This window comes from Anopheles coluzzii, chromosome X (genome assembly GCF_943734685.1).
Source record: "Anopheles coluzzii chromosome X, AcolN3, whole genome shotgun sequence".
Classification (NCBI taxonomy): Eukaryota; Metazoa; Arthropoda; class Insecta; order Diptera; family Culicidae; genus Anopheles; species Anopheles coluzzii.
The window spans coordinates 4,863,814-4,880,217 of NC_064669.1; the positions used below are offsets into that span (position 1 = coordinate 4,863,814).

The window sequence follows — 16,404 nt, forward strand, 5'->3', positions numbered from 1 at the left end:
AAGTATTCTGCGTTGAGAAAAAAAAAATGTACCAGCACACACACATGCTCAAACTGAAGCGTAAACGAAACGATTCTGTGAACTGAAAAGAGTTGTCCCATTCAGAACCGTTCAGGCTGTTTGAACGTGTGAACGATGGAAAAAGGATGACGCTCGAATGGACGCTTCAGTCTCGTGTACGGTGCACTGCTCGACATCAAACGTGGGGGGAAGGCGAAGGGGTTTATAGCAATCCTAGTACAAGCTCATTTTCAGAGCAATCTTCCAGTACGGTGTCGGTACGGTACGGTGCGTGCTATTGTACCACTGCAAATGAGCTCCTCGTAACTCCACCGGCGATTAAGTCGAATTTAAGTTGAGTGTTGTGTCCATCCTGTGAACCTAGCACGTACTAACTTATTACAATTTCAGTATGACATAAAGATTCATTTTCAACAGAACTTTCCACCGAAAGAATGCTGAATGTGAGCAGTCGAGAAGACGACATTAGAGCAGTATCGGTTACTGAAGACCTGCCCGCGTTGCAGGTTGATGAATGGATTCAACGCCTAGTTTCACGAACAACTTAACACTCCACAAGCTGACAGCATCGGGTCTACCCTGAGATATAGGAACTGTCGATAATTTGACTCTTGCTACAAATACACTTGTCCCTTATCCTTCATGATAATGATGATGATGATGATGATTATGAAGATGATGATAAGTCTCACCTCTTACCCCAATATAAGCTTGAGAAAGACGGAAGTATCTTGCAGATAGTATTATAAAGGTGATACTTAAAAGGGTTGGTTTATCAAACAAACATCGAGCAAGTAGTGGCATTAGATAACTCTCAGAAGAACTCAGTGAGTCGTACACACTTCCAAGACGACCAGCATAGCTACATTCAGGAAAAAAATGATCTCACCAAGAACCTACTAATTAATCTGTTGCACCACTTATAAAGACACAACTGTGACATGCATGTGGCTAGTTCCACTGGTATCAACGGGTGATTCCAGGGCACTATCTGCCGCGGCAGGAGAACCTGATTTATCTTATTTAACTTCCCCAAGAAAAATTTTAATGTTTACTTGTACATGTGCGTGCCTTAAACCTATAGCGTCTCAAACTTACGTATTTTTTTATCTAATTCTAATATTCTATGTATACTGTATTCTAATATACTATGTATTAATCATCATCATCTAGATCGTGATGACAACTACGGTTACACATTACCTAGCAGACATAAGACAACTACACAAAGTTGACGATACACAGTTTGCCTAGAATAGATGACGCACTTAGGTTTGAAATTTGGTAAGACATTTGAAGCATTTGTGTTGTCATCATGTACCATCATGCCGTGCAAACCGACGATAAGGACAAAAATAGCAACTCTCGTTTGGCAGAAGGTTGCCACAAGATAATCAACATCTTTTGATACACTGATGAGATCATTTAGTGTCCTGTGTACACGCAAATAAAGCTTATTTATAAAACAATCAAACAGACATTGGATTAACGTGCCCAACATTTTAAAGTCATCCGATAGCTTCACTGCAGATCGAAAATCCAGTATAACCTCAATTCAACCAGTTCCAACAGTCAGATAGTTTTTGACATCAGACTGACGGGGGATCAGTAGGACTTAATCGCTTCCCGGCAGCACTCAACTTCCTCGTGCATGGAATTGGTTTTCGACGCCCATTTACCACGGCACAGATTTTTGGTACTGTAGCCCGTGAGTCTCGTGTATCATATCTACCAGCAAGCCACATTATCCGCTACGGGAAGTGTTTTTCTGCCCGCTAATGGTGCCGTTTCGTTTCTCGAATCATTCTACATTCCAGTGGGTTCGAAAAGAGGCGTTTCGTATCGGATAGGCAGTCTACACACCTTGTTCGTTTGTTGGCTGCTCATTCCCACAGTTTGTACATTGATAGGACCTCCCCGAAAAACAACCCCCCCCCTCCCTCCCCCAAAATAGGGACCAGGGAGCGAGTGGATCCTTGAGTGAGCAAACTGGGTCATAAACGGGGAAATGGTTGGGTCGAGTTTGCGTCGGAAGGCGTTTATTATTCTCGCCAACCCGTGATAATAACCCCAAACTCCCAGCCCTTGTCAGACGGGTAATAATTGATCAAGGATGTCGTACACTGGTGGATATACGTGTGTGTGTACGTGTGTTTGTATTTGTTTGTAAGGGTTCATATACACGGGTGTTTTGCACAGACAAAGCCATATCGTTTCGAGTGTGTACCAAAGCAATGGATTCTAGGCTCCAGCCTAGGGCTTCATATATAGCCCATCCTGTACTGTCATTGAAGGGGAATGAGTGGGTTGGCATTCAAACAGCAAAATTGTGTATAATTTGCACACCCCTCGCAACCCCCTACACGCATCCTACATCGGACCGCCCCGTCGGACTGAAAAAGGCCCTTCCCGTCAAACGATGTACGATGATGGGAGCGACAAGTTACATAACAGTAGCCAGTAGCGGGATTAACTAACGCTCCATACGAACGACCGCACTAATGTATGTGTGTGCGTTTGTGTATGCGTTTATAAGCCAGCTTATGGTGCTGGAAGGTGGGTGTAACACATGCACCACCGGTTCTGCAAGATATCCGACAGCCTGCACTGGATTTAACTCTTTCTCTTTTTCTCTTTCTTTCTCTCTCTCTCTCCCTCTCCCTCTCTCTCTCTATCTTCAACACAAACATCCTGCCATGATGCTCACACCTCTTCGGGTTGCGAAGTGTCGATATCTCTCTGCCCGAACTGTAGTTAAAAGCTTTGGATCCGGTGACTCCCTGAAAAGCGGATACCGATGACTTGCCCAGGCCTAGCCCCCAGCACTAGCCATCGTGCATCCTACTATGCGCCATACTTTGCCTACTTGGTCGTCCGAACGAAAACAAAGCAGAAAAAATACACATACATAAGTACACAAGCAGCCAGGACAACATGGGGTCTGCTTTCGGAGTAGGACATCGCTTTTAAGGTCCAAAACACGGTTCTGGGGTAGAGAAAGTTTAACACCACCACACGTGTGTGTGTGTGTGTGCGCGGTTATGTGGTTTCGGTTGTGTTGGGGATACTCGATGGATGCTGCATAATTAAATTTCTGATCTTTTTCTAGCGAAACCCTTGCTTCCCAATGCCACCGTTTGCTCCCGGTGCACTCCCAGTGTAGTTCCCGGAGAAAACCAGTGTGGATTGGGGTTATAGTACGGACATGTACACACACACACACCCACACACGTAAACAATAGAGCACTTGATTTTATTTCCATATCAGATGTAATCTAATTTTACCAACCCCTCACACCCCTGCTGCTTAACAGCTTTATCCACCCCGCACAGCACGGCGGGGACAGCCAGCAAACGGTAACTACGCGCATTGACAACTACACGTCCACGTTTCGAGCCACGAACCAAAGGGGCAGTGTGTGGGCAACAAGAATAGAGAACAGCATAATAAAAGTTATACACCATACCGTACCCGGTCCCCGTGATAGAACAAAAGCAAACAGAAAGCGCACCCGACAGCCCCGACCAGTGTAGGTGGAGTGCAGGGTTTTCAATAAATAACGCATCCGCCCTAGCGATTGGGAGTGGAGGTCCTCCGACACTTACCTTGCTTTTTCACTGGCATGGTGTGGCAGTGTGGGTGTGTGTGGGTTGCGGTTGCGAGACAAAGCTCGGTTGACGGCAGGCAGCTCGCTGTTGTGGTTGAAGTTGAGGTCCGCGAGTACCCCAAACGATGCACTAGCGCCACTAACCCCTTAGCACTGTTACGTTTGCGTAGCACAACCCTGGTTCCACCAAAAGGTCCTTCCCAGACACACTCACAGCACTATGGAACACATACACAAACACACGGGACACAGTATCACACTGGGATAGTCCTCTCTGTTTGTTGGTTGGTTGTTGTCGCAGGTTCGTTGTCTCGTTTGCCTCGCGCAGACCCGCCAACTATTATCTTCCGAGCGGCTGTTTGGCTTTTCCGCAGCTGACAGTTGCTTTCCCGGCTCCCAACTACTGCTGCTGCCAGCTATTTTCCATTATCACACGTTCCCTGATACCGACGTTGGGCAGGCAATTTCCAATACAACTCAACCTGTTTGTCCCAACAAAAAAAAAAACGATTGGGGGCTGTGTCTTCTTTGGAGCACACTGTTCACTCACGCACAGGTTTTTGTTTACGAGAAAGTTCACCACCTAGGCACACGGGCAGTTCGCTCCCGGTGGTGTCGTGTCTGGTTTTACCGCAAATCAGTACTCAGGCATCCTGGAATGGCAAGGCAAAAGGTTCACATTAGGAAGAGTTGTTTAAAGTTTGCGAAATTTTGATGATTCTCGTTGGTTGGGAGCACCACAGAATATTGAGAACTACCCAATTCCCACTGTCTGCTAGTTCTGGGAATGGACTTCGCTCCCCAAGCATTGCTCGAAATCCGGGAATTCGTAGCTAGCTTGCAACAACACCAACAACCAGTTGAGCTTCGGCCAGCGTCTACTCCAAATGTCCGAATGAAATCCCAGATCAGCTGAAAGATGGGGAGCATTCAATGCCTTGTTTTTTTTTTTTTGTTTTGTTATTTACGACGCGCCGCTATAGGTGCGCAAGGACTCTACCAAAACACACTCGCACAGAGGTACATTACATCACCATCACCATCACCACCAGGAACAAGCGGCCCTTGCACCGAAGCACACACGCCAGTGCAGCCAGACGGTGGACATACGAAAACACACGACACGGCAGCAAACGGTTTGTCCACGACTGCACTCACTCTCGCCGTACACGAGCAGTGCGCCGGCTCTCCCAGGCTCAACAGGCCTAACTGCTTTGCTGCAATTGCTCCCAGTCACCCCAATTCCGAAACCCGAAGCTCCTGCTATACCCCCCCCCCCCCCCCCCCGCGAGCCTGCAAACTACAGAACAGAATCGGGCTAGACGCCGCCGTACCTCAGACTTCAGGGTTTTATTGATGGTTCGGCTTTTTCGGGCCGGGGGTTTTTTTTCGCTGATAGAAACTCCTGACAGGCTGATCGAGTTTCCCGGGAATTGCAGTGCTATGCAGTTGTTGTTTCCCCCTTCCCACACTGCACACTGCACACTGTGTAGCGTGCACACTTCTAATGCTTCCGATGCTTCAGTCTCCCCAGCTACAGAAGCAAACAGGCCCAAAGTTACACGAGGGCGTCCTGCACCTTGTACTGAATGATGGGACTTTTTTTCCGAAATGTGTTGTCGCCCAGTGAAATCCGCAACCGAAATGTTTCAAACCTGTTTGGTGGGAGTTGTGTGAAGGCCGCAGTAAACAAAACTCTGCCCTGTAGCTAGTAAACTTTGGAGAACCGGGAGAACTTCAGGAGAATGAATGGCACCTGGCACCGGGCGTCACGGGCGTCCCCAGCGTCGCTTTCTCGCGTCAAGATATCCACCGCAACCGTTCACTATCGATTGGATTCGATTAAGCTTGCTATGCTTGCTTCAGCTCTTGCTCTGCTTGCTAGAACGGCGGTGTAAGGTTATGGCCAATCGTGCTGAACAAAACATGCCCACTCGCTCCCTGCTGAAACTGCTGAATAATCAGCGGCGATGTCGTGGCGTGCTGTGGCTGAAAGCTTTGTATAGGCCTGACTGCTACGATAAACTACACACTCACAGAGAGAGAGAGAGACCCCGCCGAACTGCTGACGCCTGCTATCTTGCCTGGCCAGGAGCGAAACACCAGCGACCAGCGACGTAGCCATCGCGACTTGGCATGCAACTCGGCTGCACGACGGATTGGATTTAAATTTAATAATTTACACACGGCTGTGGCGTCTCGAGAAGGCCAGTGGGGGGGGGGGGGGGCGAGAATGAGATGGTCACAGACACACACACACACATTGTTGGAGTCGTCTAACACCTGACACACTGAGGGATGTGTTGAATGGAGTTTGGGTTTCTCGCCTGCTCGGTGACACGCACTGCGCCATTAATGTATGTGTGTGTGTGCAGCTCGCGCAACGTTCGGAGGGCCAAAGAAACCCTTCAGGAAGCCGCTTCATCCTCCTCCCCTCTCCTATAGGTAGTAAGACGCCTCTGTGTGTGTAAGAGAGAGAGAGAGAGAAAGAAAAAGAGCCAGTGGCCGACATACCCATCTGGCAACTCGGCTGTTTTGAACTCGATATGGGATTTTTAACCCCCCCCCCCCTTTCCCGCGACGGGTAAGGTGAGTGAGTGGTCCCTCTACTGGCGGTGGGGGCACTAAAAATACTTACTCCTCCCGAAAACCCGCTGCGCTGATCCGCAACCACGCAAAGCCACGTCAGGGTCTCGAAACCGCGTCAGCGTCGAATATAAATATAAACACATATCTATAGAGTCAATTTCACCCCTCCCTTCCTCCACCTCTGGGAGGTGGCGTGAAAAAAACCACCGTCAAGAACGCACGCTAGAGTCGGTCGGTTGGGGGGGGGGGGGGGGGAAAGCAAAGAGACCCCCCCGCCGAAGCAGAAGGCAGAAGAAATCGATTTCGAGTGTTTTTCTTTCCAACGCCCTGCCCCGTTGATAGTGTCCCGATTTGGGGCTAGAAACCAAAAACGGGAACACTTGGCCGGTACAGTGGGAGCACCGCACCAGAGAGAGAGAGAGAGAGAGAGAGAGAGAGAGAGAGAGAGAGAGAAACCCGAGACAGATGAGACGGGAGTTGGTGGTGGTTTCGGTTTTAGCTTTTCCGATACCAAAATCGATGTTTTTGGTAAAGTTTGACGACCATCCGAGACCACTCGAAACGATGAACGAGGGGCAACACGCGCCGCGAAGACGGGCCCGGAGGACGGGCAGGCGTGTTGCGACCCGATTTATAAGTCCACTCGCCAGTATCGTTGGGATCGTAGGGATGTGGGTTAGTGTCCTCCAACTTCAAATCTTTGAGCTATTCTTGGGCGAAATGTTGCGTTTTGCTGGGCCCCGGGGGGGGGGGGTGTCGTGCAGGAGCGAACACACTTACATCACACACAGATACATGACACACACACACGCACTCACTCACACACACACATGACTCCGATGGCTCGATTGCTGTAAAGGTGTCTGCGAAAAATGGGACCGACCCCCTGAATGCACGGGAACGAAACCCGCGCCAGATTCTTCCTCGCGCGAGCGTTGGTTCGGTTGCTAAGACCCAACTAAATAATAACCGCCGTCGGTGCCTGTTTCCCCCATTGCGAGCTCTCGCGCGCGCACGTACAACCGATGCAGACACACACACACACACACACATGGATAGAAATGCGCGCGCGGGGGTTGTGCGGGAATCCTTACGAGCGTCAGCAGCGGCCTGTTATAGGCTGTTTGCAGCACGATGTGTTTGCGTTTGTGTGTGTGTCTGTGTGTATCTGCGCACCGCCAAGGATACGGGCCCACGTGGGAAAGCAAGATATTTTGTGTGTGCGTGAGAGGGAGAGAGAGCGAGAGAGAGAGAGAGAGAGATAGATGGAGAGAGAGAGAGAGAGAGAGAGAAAGGTTCAGCGAGAGGGCGCACGCACGCAAGCAAGAGTGAACGTAGAGAGCGTGAAAAGCGGCCGGAATTGGAAAAGCAGTAAAAAAACAGAGGCTGTCAAAAACGTATTTTTTAGGTATTTTTGTTTTTGTTAGGTTTTACAATTCCCAGGCGGTGTCTTAAATCTCACTGAACAGCTTGAGGACCATTTTGTTTAAAAATAAATTTTAATTCCAAATTACACTGATGGTAATTGTCTTTCCCACTGTGTGTAACCATCATAAGTAGTTAGGTCTCTTTCTTTTAAACTTCCTGAAATGTATGTGTACCGGATCCTTCCCTATCAGCATGAAACGGGTTAGCAGGCATTTAGAAGAAATTTAAGGTCCGATCATTCTATCTTGTTTTTATACATAGGTTTTGTTTGCACACAGACGTAACGAGTGCTGCAATATATCCCTGCCAATGTCATAAAAGATATGACTGAAACAAAATCCATGTCAGCATCACGTACTCAATTGTGATCATCAGTGGTGATACTCAAAACGATTGGTGTGACCAATACATGCTTCGTGACATTTTTGCGACCAACGCTAGGTCAGTCACTATGTCATGACATTTTTTTTACTATGATCAATTCTGCAGAATGCCATAGTCATGACAAATTCCGGCTGAAACAAAATTATGTCAGCGTCACGAGCTCTACGGCGATGATCAGAGGTGGGACTCCAAAAGTTGTTGCGACCATCACATGCTCTTGATCAGCCACTTGGTCGCGAGTGGTTGCAAGAAACAAAACGAGCACGTTTTCTCGCTCTGTTTGACATCCGGCAGACAATCAAAGCTGACAGAGTGTGAAAGAATGCTCATTTTGTTGCTTAGTACCACACGCCAAGTATATTCCAAGAAAGTCGTGATTATCACCGACAGAAAATGTCATGACCAAGTGTGTGACCAAGAATTGGGTGCTACAAAACATGTCACCAAGAATGCGGTTGGTCCACCGACTGTTTGAGTCTCACCCCTGATCATGACAGCTGTGTACGTGAGCTGATTAGAGCTTCGTTTCAGTCATGAGTGTTGGTGACTGAAACAGGGGCATTTGGCAGCACTGTTCACAGCGAGAAAAAATCAAGATTCTGCATGTGACGGCATTAAGCTTAGCCTGTGAGTCAGAGTATTGTCGTTGACTCAAGCCCTCGCATGTCGTCATGTGTCGGCATGTCATGACGCACTTTCACTGAGTATCAGCCATGATCATCAAGCTACCGCGCATATGTTCATTGTTCTCTTTGGTGAATATCTCGTGATGCTCATGACATTTTGCAGCACTGGACGTAACTACCAAATAGAACAGTGACAGCGTTTTAAGTTTCGAACCAAAGCAGTGTAAGTTCAACTCTTGGTTATTTAAGAGCGTTTGTTTTCTTTTTTTGTTGTATTTTTTCCCTATTCCAATTAATAACTTCTTAACATAAATAGTATAAATAGAATGTATTGAAGGAGCAATGTACCAGGGCATGCAGAGCGACCCTCGTGCTATTCAAGTCAGGATACAAGAATAGATCCAGCACATGGCGATAAGGTGATTGTGTAAGCGACTGTCATAAGTTGAGGTAGGTTTTTTGTTGTTTTTTTTCGTACAACATGAAATTTTAGCATGCTGACCGACACGCCACCCGTCATTTAGATGACAGCGATATGTCACACGACTAGGAAAGCTTATCAGAAAATGAAAATGTGCATGCTCAGGGTAGTGTCTGTACCGAGAGGAATTGAACTGTCAGAGCGCCAGAGCTCCAAACCAAAGCTCCATAAATAAATAAATAAATAAATAGAGCATGCAATCAGAAAATGTGTTAACAATCGTTTTGAGAGATCAAATGGAATTAATACCATAAAATAAATAAATTTCTGATTTCCCTCGCAACAATATACTATTGAGAATGGTATTGTCAAACGGTTAGTTTGAATCGTTTTGGATGGAAATAACTCTAATTCCGTATGAAAAATATGAACGTAATGCACGTTTGGCTCTGCTCTCTCAATCTTTCGTCGCCAACTTTTTGATGTTTTTCCTCGTTTTTTCACTTGGTTTACAAAATCAACCAAGACCAGCAATGGACAATGTAAAGCACTGGTTGTTCCTGCGAAGAAGAAAAAAAACTAGTGTATCTACCCATCCACGTACGTAGAGGTAGAGCTATGATCAGAAAAAAGTCTTATCATTCATATGTGTGTTTGACCTTCAAATTGCTGTACAAATAACAATCACCGAAACATTACTAAGGAAAGAGTTGAGCACCACTGACATTGAGCAATAAGGGCAAGAGAGAGAGATAGAGAGGGAGAGCGAGAGCGCGCGCATTATCATTCGCTCAGTACAGTGCGATTGATGTAGCGTGTCGCGTTTTCAAACGATTTTTTTTCTCTTCTTTTAAGCGTTTTCCTTAGGACCTTTCGCAGCGGGAAAAGGTTGGAGTTTCACCACGGGGCGAACGGTGGACGAGTAAAAGTTTAACCACACTGTTTCTTTTGGTGCGTGTGTGTGTGTGTGTGAGTTGGTTTTAGTTGGAACCGATACTACACAGCGTGGGTACCAGGACGAAGAGAAGGAGGAGGAGGTGAAGAAGAAGAAGAAGGAGTAGGTCAAGGGAATGAGAGGGAAAAGGCCCCCGCAGCTCGGGAAAACAACCGTACGAAACTGCATTGCGGAATGCTCCTCGGGAGCAAAGGGGGGCAGGAGAAGGTAGGGCGCGGGAAGTCGGGAAAACGGATGGAAATGCCCGCACACACACACATACACACAGAGACACACGCACAAAATCGTTCACGGGAAAACCGAAGAAAGAGCTGGGGGAGAGGAAGAAAGGGAAGCGCGCGCGCACGCTCTTATACATTCTCTCTCTCTCTCTCTCTCTCTCTATCTCTCTCTCTCTCTCTCTCTTTCACTCGCTCGCCTCTCGCCAGGACACATGGCCACGGATAGCAGCTGATAGCATACATTCAGGCGCTACGCACGGTTCGATCGTTTGTCAATCATCGATTGTGTGTTCCTTTCCTCCGACCTCACTTTTCTTTGTGTGTCCTCCCTCCTACCCCATACTTTCTTCACATTTTTTTTTGGAATCGATTCATCCAACGCGTGTGTTTGTGTATGTGTGTGTGGGTACTAATAACGTTAAAAACGATGGGAAAAAAGGAAAACTCCACCCAAACCCCCCTCCGAATTTGCAGCAAAAAAATTGAGAAAAACGCTGCGTGTACACTAATGCAACTAAGTGCCAGTTGAGTGAAACACGTTAAATTGCTCACACACACACACACACACACACACACACACACGCATGGTGTCACCGGAAGCGTTGGGAGCGTTTAAATGCACTTCGGCTCCGGTTTTCCATTGCCCAGGCAACCCGCACGTTGAACGATGGTAATATAAAACATGTCCCTAAGCCACCATTCCCCCCCCCCCCCCCCCCCCCCCCCCCACACCCCTTCACCCGTCCATCGTCGCTTCACGCAGCACGTGAAGCACACTTTTTTCCGATCGAGACAGCAAAACAAAAAAAAAAGCACGCACACACACACCCACACAAGTCGTGAACACTGTAGTCGGGGGAGGGATGAGAGGCGGGTTTTCCACCTGCAATTTCCCTTCATTGCCCATGTTAATCGTTTGATTGTGTTCGCTTGGTTGATGGAGTGCAAATGGAGAATGGAGGAGAAGAGAGCAACATAGAGCAAAAGCGAGCGAGAGAGGGAGATAGTGCGATAGACAGAGTACGCGTGGGATGGAGCAGGGACACCGCCAAAAATCATTCTCCTTCCATTCACCTCCCCCCTTCCACTGGCTCTTGTTCCAGTTTTATGGTTTTTGATAGAAGTTTTCCACTAAAGGTTCGTGGTTTGGTGCGTTTTTTTTCTTCTTCGATTTTTGTTTCTGTTGTTTCGCACAAAACCCTTGTTATAACTACACACCTAGCACTATACAACATTCACACAGTCACATACACACACACTTGCATGGCCTCCCGTTTTTTTTTTTGTTTTTTTTTTTTACTACATTTTTGAACGCTTGGCACGATGTTTTTCCGGAGCAAAAAGGTTCGCCAGTTCGATTACTATTTTTCCGAATGTTTTTTTGCTTCTTCTTCTTCCTTTTCTTCCTCTTCTTCTTCTTCTTCTTCTCGGGAGTTGGGTTTGAAACAATAGCGGGCACGGTGCCACCCTACGGGGCTGGATTTAAATAATTGAAACTTTTAATTACAATCACGATCACGTGGCAACTCAACGGCACACACACACACAATGATGTCCTTGTGCGTGTGTGTTTGTGTTTGTGGGAATGGAGCAAAAAAAAAAGGGTCGATGCACCGACTGCGCTCCCTTACCTATCGCAAGCAGCCCACAAAACGCACGGCCAACAATACACACGCAGACTGTCCGCACGCCGCGCGATGTGTGAGAGGAAAAGCGTACGTTTTTCCACCCGTCTCCACGCTTGAATAACACACACACACACACGCGCAGGGCAATGACAACAACACACAAGGCTCAAACAGCCTTTCGAGGGGTCCCCGGGGGTCCCCTGTTCGATTACGAGCGACCGCCTGCAGCCGGTCAATCCGAACGGACCACACGTCGCGTGCGTTATGAGTGTGTGTATGTGTGTGTTGCGTTTTTTTCCCGAATTTTCCCCCAAACGAGCAGGTGGAAAACTGTCGGCTCACCCCAATTTAACGCTGCAGCGTTAGACACACACACATACACGCACACACTAGGCAACCTTCAAGAGCAGGTTGTCTTTTGGGCCCGAAACTTCAAACATTGTGTGTGTGTGTGTTTTTCCACTTTCTTTTTCCACCCGCACCAAGTCGCTCGCGCGCGCTCTCTCTCTCTCGCTCTCTCTTTCTTCGGTTGCTTCCTCGCACAGTGGATTCTTTTCTAGCGCCTGCGCCATCTCTTTCTCGCCGCCAGCCGTGTGTGATGCGTGCCGCACAGCCCTTTCGTTCGGCTGCGTAAAGCGGTTGCATAAATACCACTTTGCAAACTCGGCGACTTTGCAAAGCTATGGGGAGGGGGAGGGGAGGCTGAACTTACAAGTAAAGAAAAAACTGACACACTTACACACACACACACAGTCACGCGCACAGACCACACAGGGTAAAACACGGGAAAACTCAACTCGCTGCTGCTGCGTTGCAACGGGACCGCACGCCGTGTCCCTTTGCGCAAAAATGCGCCCGAAAAACCCGCTCGGTTCTTATGCGGCGGGCTTTTCGCATCGCCCACCCACCGTACCTTGCCCGTCGCGGCAACCCGCGCTCGATTTCATAATCACACCAGGGTCGACGTTTGCCGTTCGGCTCTCTTTGCGGCTCCGGCTTGGACGGAAAATCGCTCACCACGCGCGCGATTTTTTCGGCACTCTCTCTCTCTCTCGCTCGCTCGCGTGCGCTCTTTCCCACTTTTTTTGTGATGCTCACCTTTTGTCTCGCTCTCGCTCTCATAGTGTTAGGAAAACTGCTCACTGTTCTTTTGGTTCGGTTTCTTACCCACTTTTCAACGCTGCTGTGTTGATTTTGCTCTTGTTTTTCCTATTTTCTCGTCCTTTCGTGCTCCGGTGCTTACGTCACACGGACGGCTTTGATTTGCTGCTCTACACTCTCCGACCGCTGGGCTCTCTCACACTCTCTGGTTCTCTCTTTCGATGAGGGAAGATTGAAGTTTCTTTTCACCTTTCCCTATCAATGCCTACCATTGTTTCGAAATGCATCCCTTCAGGGTGAGAGAGAGAGAGAGGGAGAATATGAAACCAATCGAAAGGATGCCATGCACAAGGAGCGACGGTAAGTGTGCATGTGGTGTGGCGAGTAAGAGAGCACGAGAGAATATTTGACGATGGAAAGGAGAAAGGATGAGATAAATTCAAAGCAGAACCGCTTGAGCAGCACGTGCACGAGGAATGTTTCGATTTGGAGCATACGGGACGACAAACAACGGGAATAAATAAGGTCAATAAAGAGGTCTCACATTCTTTACTTTGGTTTCTTTATTGTACAGTTTCTATTCTGTATTTTTACTCTACATTAAAAAAAATCTTTAAAAATTGCCGTTAAAAAAGTTTTGAAAAAAAACCTTATGCTTGTACACAAATCATCTTTTTGATTCGCTCTTGCTCTTGCACAATCGTTGTACGACTTTGACCGACTTTAACAAAATTGTTAATAATTTATGAATTTTCACTTGCCGGCGAATGGTTTCAGCCGCACTGTTTGAGTGAGTTTCGATTTCAATTCAACACTTGCACGCTACTATTCGGTGCTTGCGCGCAAGTTGTTTGACAGCGTTCGAAGGGTGATGCAATTTTACCAGACCAGATAAACGAAAAACTTTTTTGCTTTTTGTTAAAAGCGTTCGATCAAAAATTAACACATATGTATTTTTTTTTACCGTTTACCGTGTATTTTTGCAAGCGAAATTTGTGATCTATGCTGCCTCTAATTGTGCTCGTATGTAGATAGTTGTTGACTGCACTGGTAAATGTAACCTTGCAACATTGTTGCGGCGAAAGTGAAGCTGCTAATAGAGCTATCGTGAATTAGCTCTGAATAAAATTTTGATGTTTTTGGTGGAGATTTTGGTTCCCAAAAACCAAATGCTGAAAATGCTGACGTTTTATAAACGAAATGGAATTCTCGCATGAATCTATATTATGAAATTAAACTCACTGTTCTTTCACGCATACATCGTATAAATTGAAACTTGACTTCAAATCGTGTTCATCTATAATAGAAATTAGTTTACTATTATTTATACATAAACTACCATATTGCTCATGGCAAATTAAGCGTAAGAAGCAAAATTATATTTCAACTGTTACAATACCTCGAATCACTGCTTAAGGACCAGGTAAAACGAGCAAATGCTGCAAAAGTTGTATGCAACTTGCTGTCGTGTACCGCTGTACAGTTAGTTCGCGAGATTTGCTCCTGAGAAGCTGGAGCTGGAAGCTGGATAAAAAGTAAATTTTATCCCGGAGTTTTATTATCCGATCTTCAGTGAAATGTACTTCTGTTCTATATCTTTATTCTACGTAAATGTTTGCGCTAGCTGAAATAAAAAAATAACCCGCTACATTTCTATGCAGTAGCGTCCCCTGTTGGCAACTCCCATGACACAAACCGCAACAACACACACCGCAACAACAGTGTAACGGCGCGACCGGACCGATCGAAATACGATCGGGTAAAAGTAAGCCTCAGCCCTCTACGTTACATTGGAGAAGCGTTACATCCCTTAAAATATTCCCAAGCAATATTTTTATTACAGTTTTGTCATCCAGGCGACCGACCAGTGAACATTGTTTGAATAAAAAATATTTTAAATTGCGATGAAAAAAAAGTTAATTGATTTGATGTTAATTGAAATGAATCGATTTCTAGGGGATTTAAAGGAAGTTCATAAACACCCCAAAAGCTTTCAATTGCAGTAACATTTCCTATGATTAGAAAATATAAAATATTAAAAATATTTATAAATACATTAAGTATATGAAATTTAATTATTAGCTTTTCAATCTATATTTCTGGCCATTTTACATAAACATTACTTTAGGTGCGAGGGCTGTATTTCAAAATGACGCCAATAAAGTTAATAAATACTTGAATGCATTTTACTATCCTGCTTTATTAATGGCTGGGAAAATAAATAAATAAACATTTTTTATAAGCAACCCTTTTTTATGTATAAGATTGTTATAATTATAATACTTGAAGTTGGTACAACTCTGATTGCTGTTTAAAATGATAGCCTAATAGTAATATTATAATTTATTTATACTCAGGACTTACTTTTACCTTAAGCAGAAAAGCGTAACGAAAAACAGCCCTCGACGTTACATTCAAGAAGCGTTACGTACCGAATAAAACTCCTCAAGCTGTACTTTGACTGCACTTGTGTCGTCCACGCTACCAATCGATGACATGTTACCGAACAAAAAAAAACACATTGTTTTAAATAGTTATTTCAAATAGTAAAAAAAAAATTGTTGGGTCCTTCCCTGTATTGGGATTTTAAGAAGTGAGGGGGGGGGGGAACTGTAGTTCAGTTTTCTGCTGTGTTTGAACTCAAATTTATCATATGCATTTTATTAGAAGATATGGCTTTCTTTCGTCTTTCGTTGCCTCAGCATCTTGATGTTCAGAGCTGGCGAACGAGTGCCCTCAGAGAAGCTAGTGTTTGACAATTTAGTAGCTCTTTTCAACACATCGGAGCTGTTCTGTTTACGTTTCCAGTATCGTCCCTATATCATTTACTCCATCATTTATATGCTTGAACAAACCGTGGTCTAATTATCTCATGACACCTAAGCAATAGCATTGCCAGCGAACGACGACTACAACAAGCATGGAGGTTAGAATGCTGCTTGGGTTTGCCACTCGCAAGCGTTACGCGTAACGCCGACGTAACGCAGAGCGCTGTTGATGTTCGCCGAACAGTTTTTGGGACTACTTCTGGTGGGATCTCTGTAGGATATTCCCTTCACAGTCTATTTTAACAGTGATTTAGACGGGCAAGAATTCGTTTGAGATCACGCAGGAAGTTTGGTGACTGACTAGCGAGTAGCTATTAGCAGACAGAGGTTCAATATTGCTAATTTCAGATTTAGGACCCCCAAAACCAGGAACTAATTGAAGTTTTTCCATAAAATGGCTATATCGAGAAGTAGGTTTAAGTCAGCAGTGTGTAGTTCCAAGAAGCATGATAACAAGCCACATTGTACGGGCTCGGTCTTGCAGGTGTTTGAGGTAGAGGTTCCCAATGTCATCAAAGCCTCGATTTTGTATGCTCCGGACCTTTGAAACAGTGATAGGGAACTTCGGGTGTTAAAACTGGGACCCGAGAGACC

The 16,404-nt window shown here is 45.9% G+C and overlaps 3 protein-coding genes across 17 annotated transcripts in view; 2 read left to right on the plus strand and 1 right to left on the minus strand.

Annotated features, from left to right (window-relative positions):
* The window catches only part of LOC120959623 (serine protease HTRA2, mitochondrial), a 377,171-nt gene extending 369,065 nt beyond the window's left edge, over positions 1 to 8,106 (plus strand). Inside the window, exon 6 of the transcript XR_007452673.1 lies at positions 8,088 to 8,106. The gene's annotated coding sequence lies outside the window, so the exon portion shown is untranslated. The remainder of the gene's footprint in view (positions 1 to 8,087) is intronic.
* LOC120947683 (disks large 1 tumor suppressor protein) overlaps positions 1 to 12,789 on the minus strand; it is a 53,841-nt gene extending 41,052 nt beyond the window's left edge. For 8 of the 14 annotated variants that reach the window (XM_040371245.2, XM_040372834.2, XM_040370425.2 and 5 more), the window contains exons 1-2: positions 6,999 to 7,190; positions 3,628 to 4,282 (exon numbers count right to left, since the gene is read on the minus strand). In XM_040371245.2, the coding sequence (XP_040227179.2) occupies positions 3,628 to 3,646 (19 nt within the window). In that variant the 5' untranslated portion in view covers positions 3,647 to 4,282; positions 6,999 to 7,190. Of the gene's footprint in view, positions 1 to 3,627; positions 4,283 to 6,998; positions 7,191 to 11,884; positions 12,159 to 12,593 lie in introns of those variants that run through there. The other 6 variants (XM_040369620.2, XM_040367087.2, XM_040365403.2 and 3 more) reach the window with 6 other exon arrangements.
* Positions 1 to 16,404, plus strand: part of LOC120957074 (oligopeptidase A) — a 302,182-nt gene that overhangs the window by 245,356 nt on the left and 40,422 nt on the right. The window lies entirely within an intron of this gene.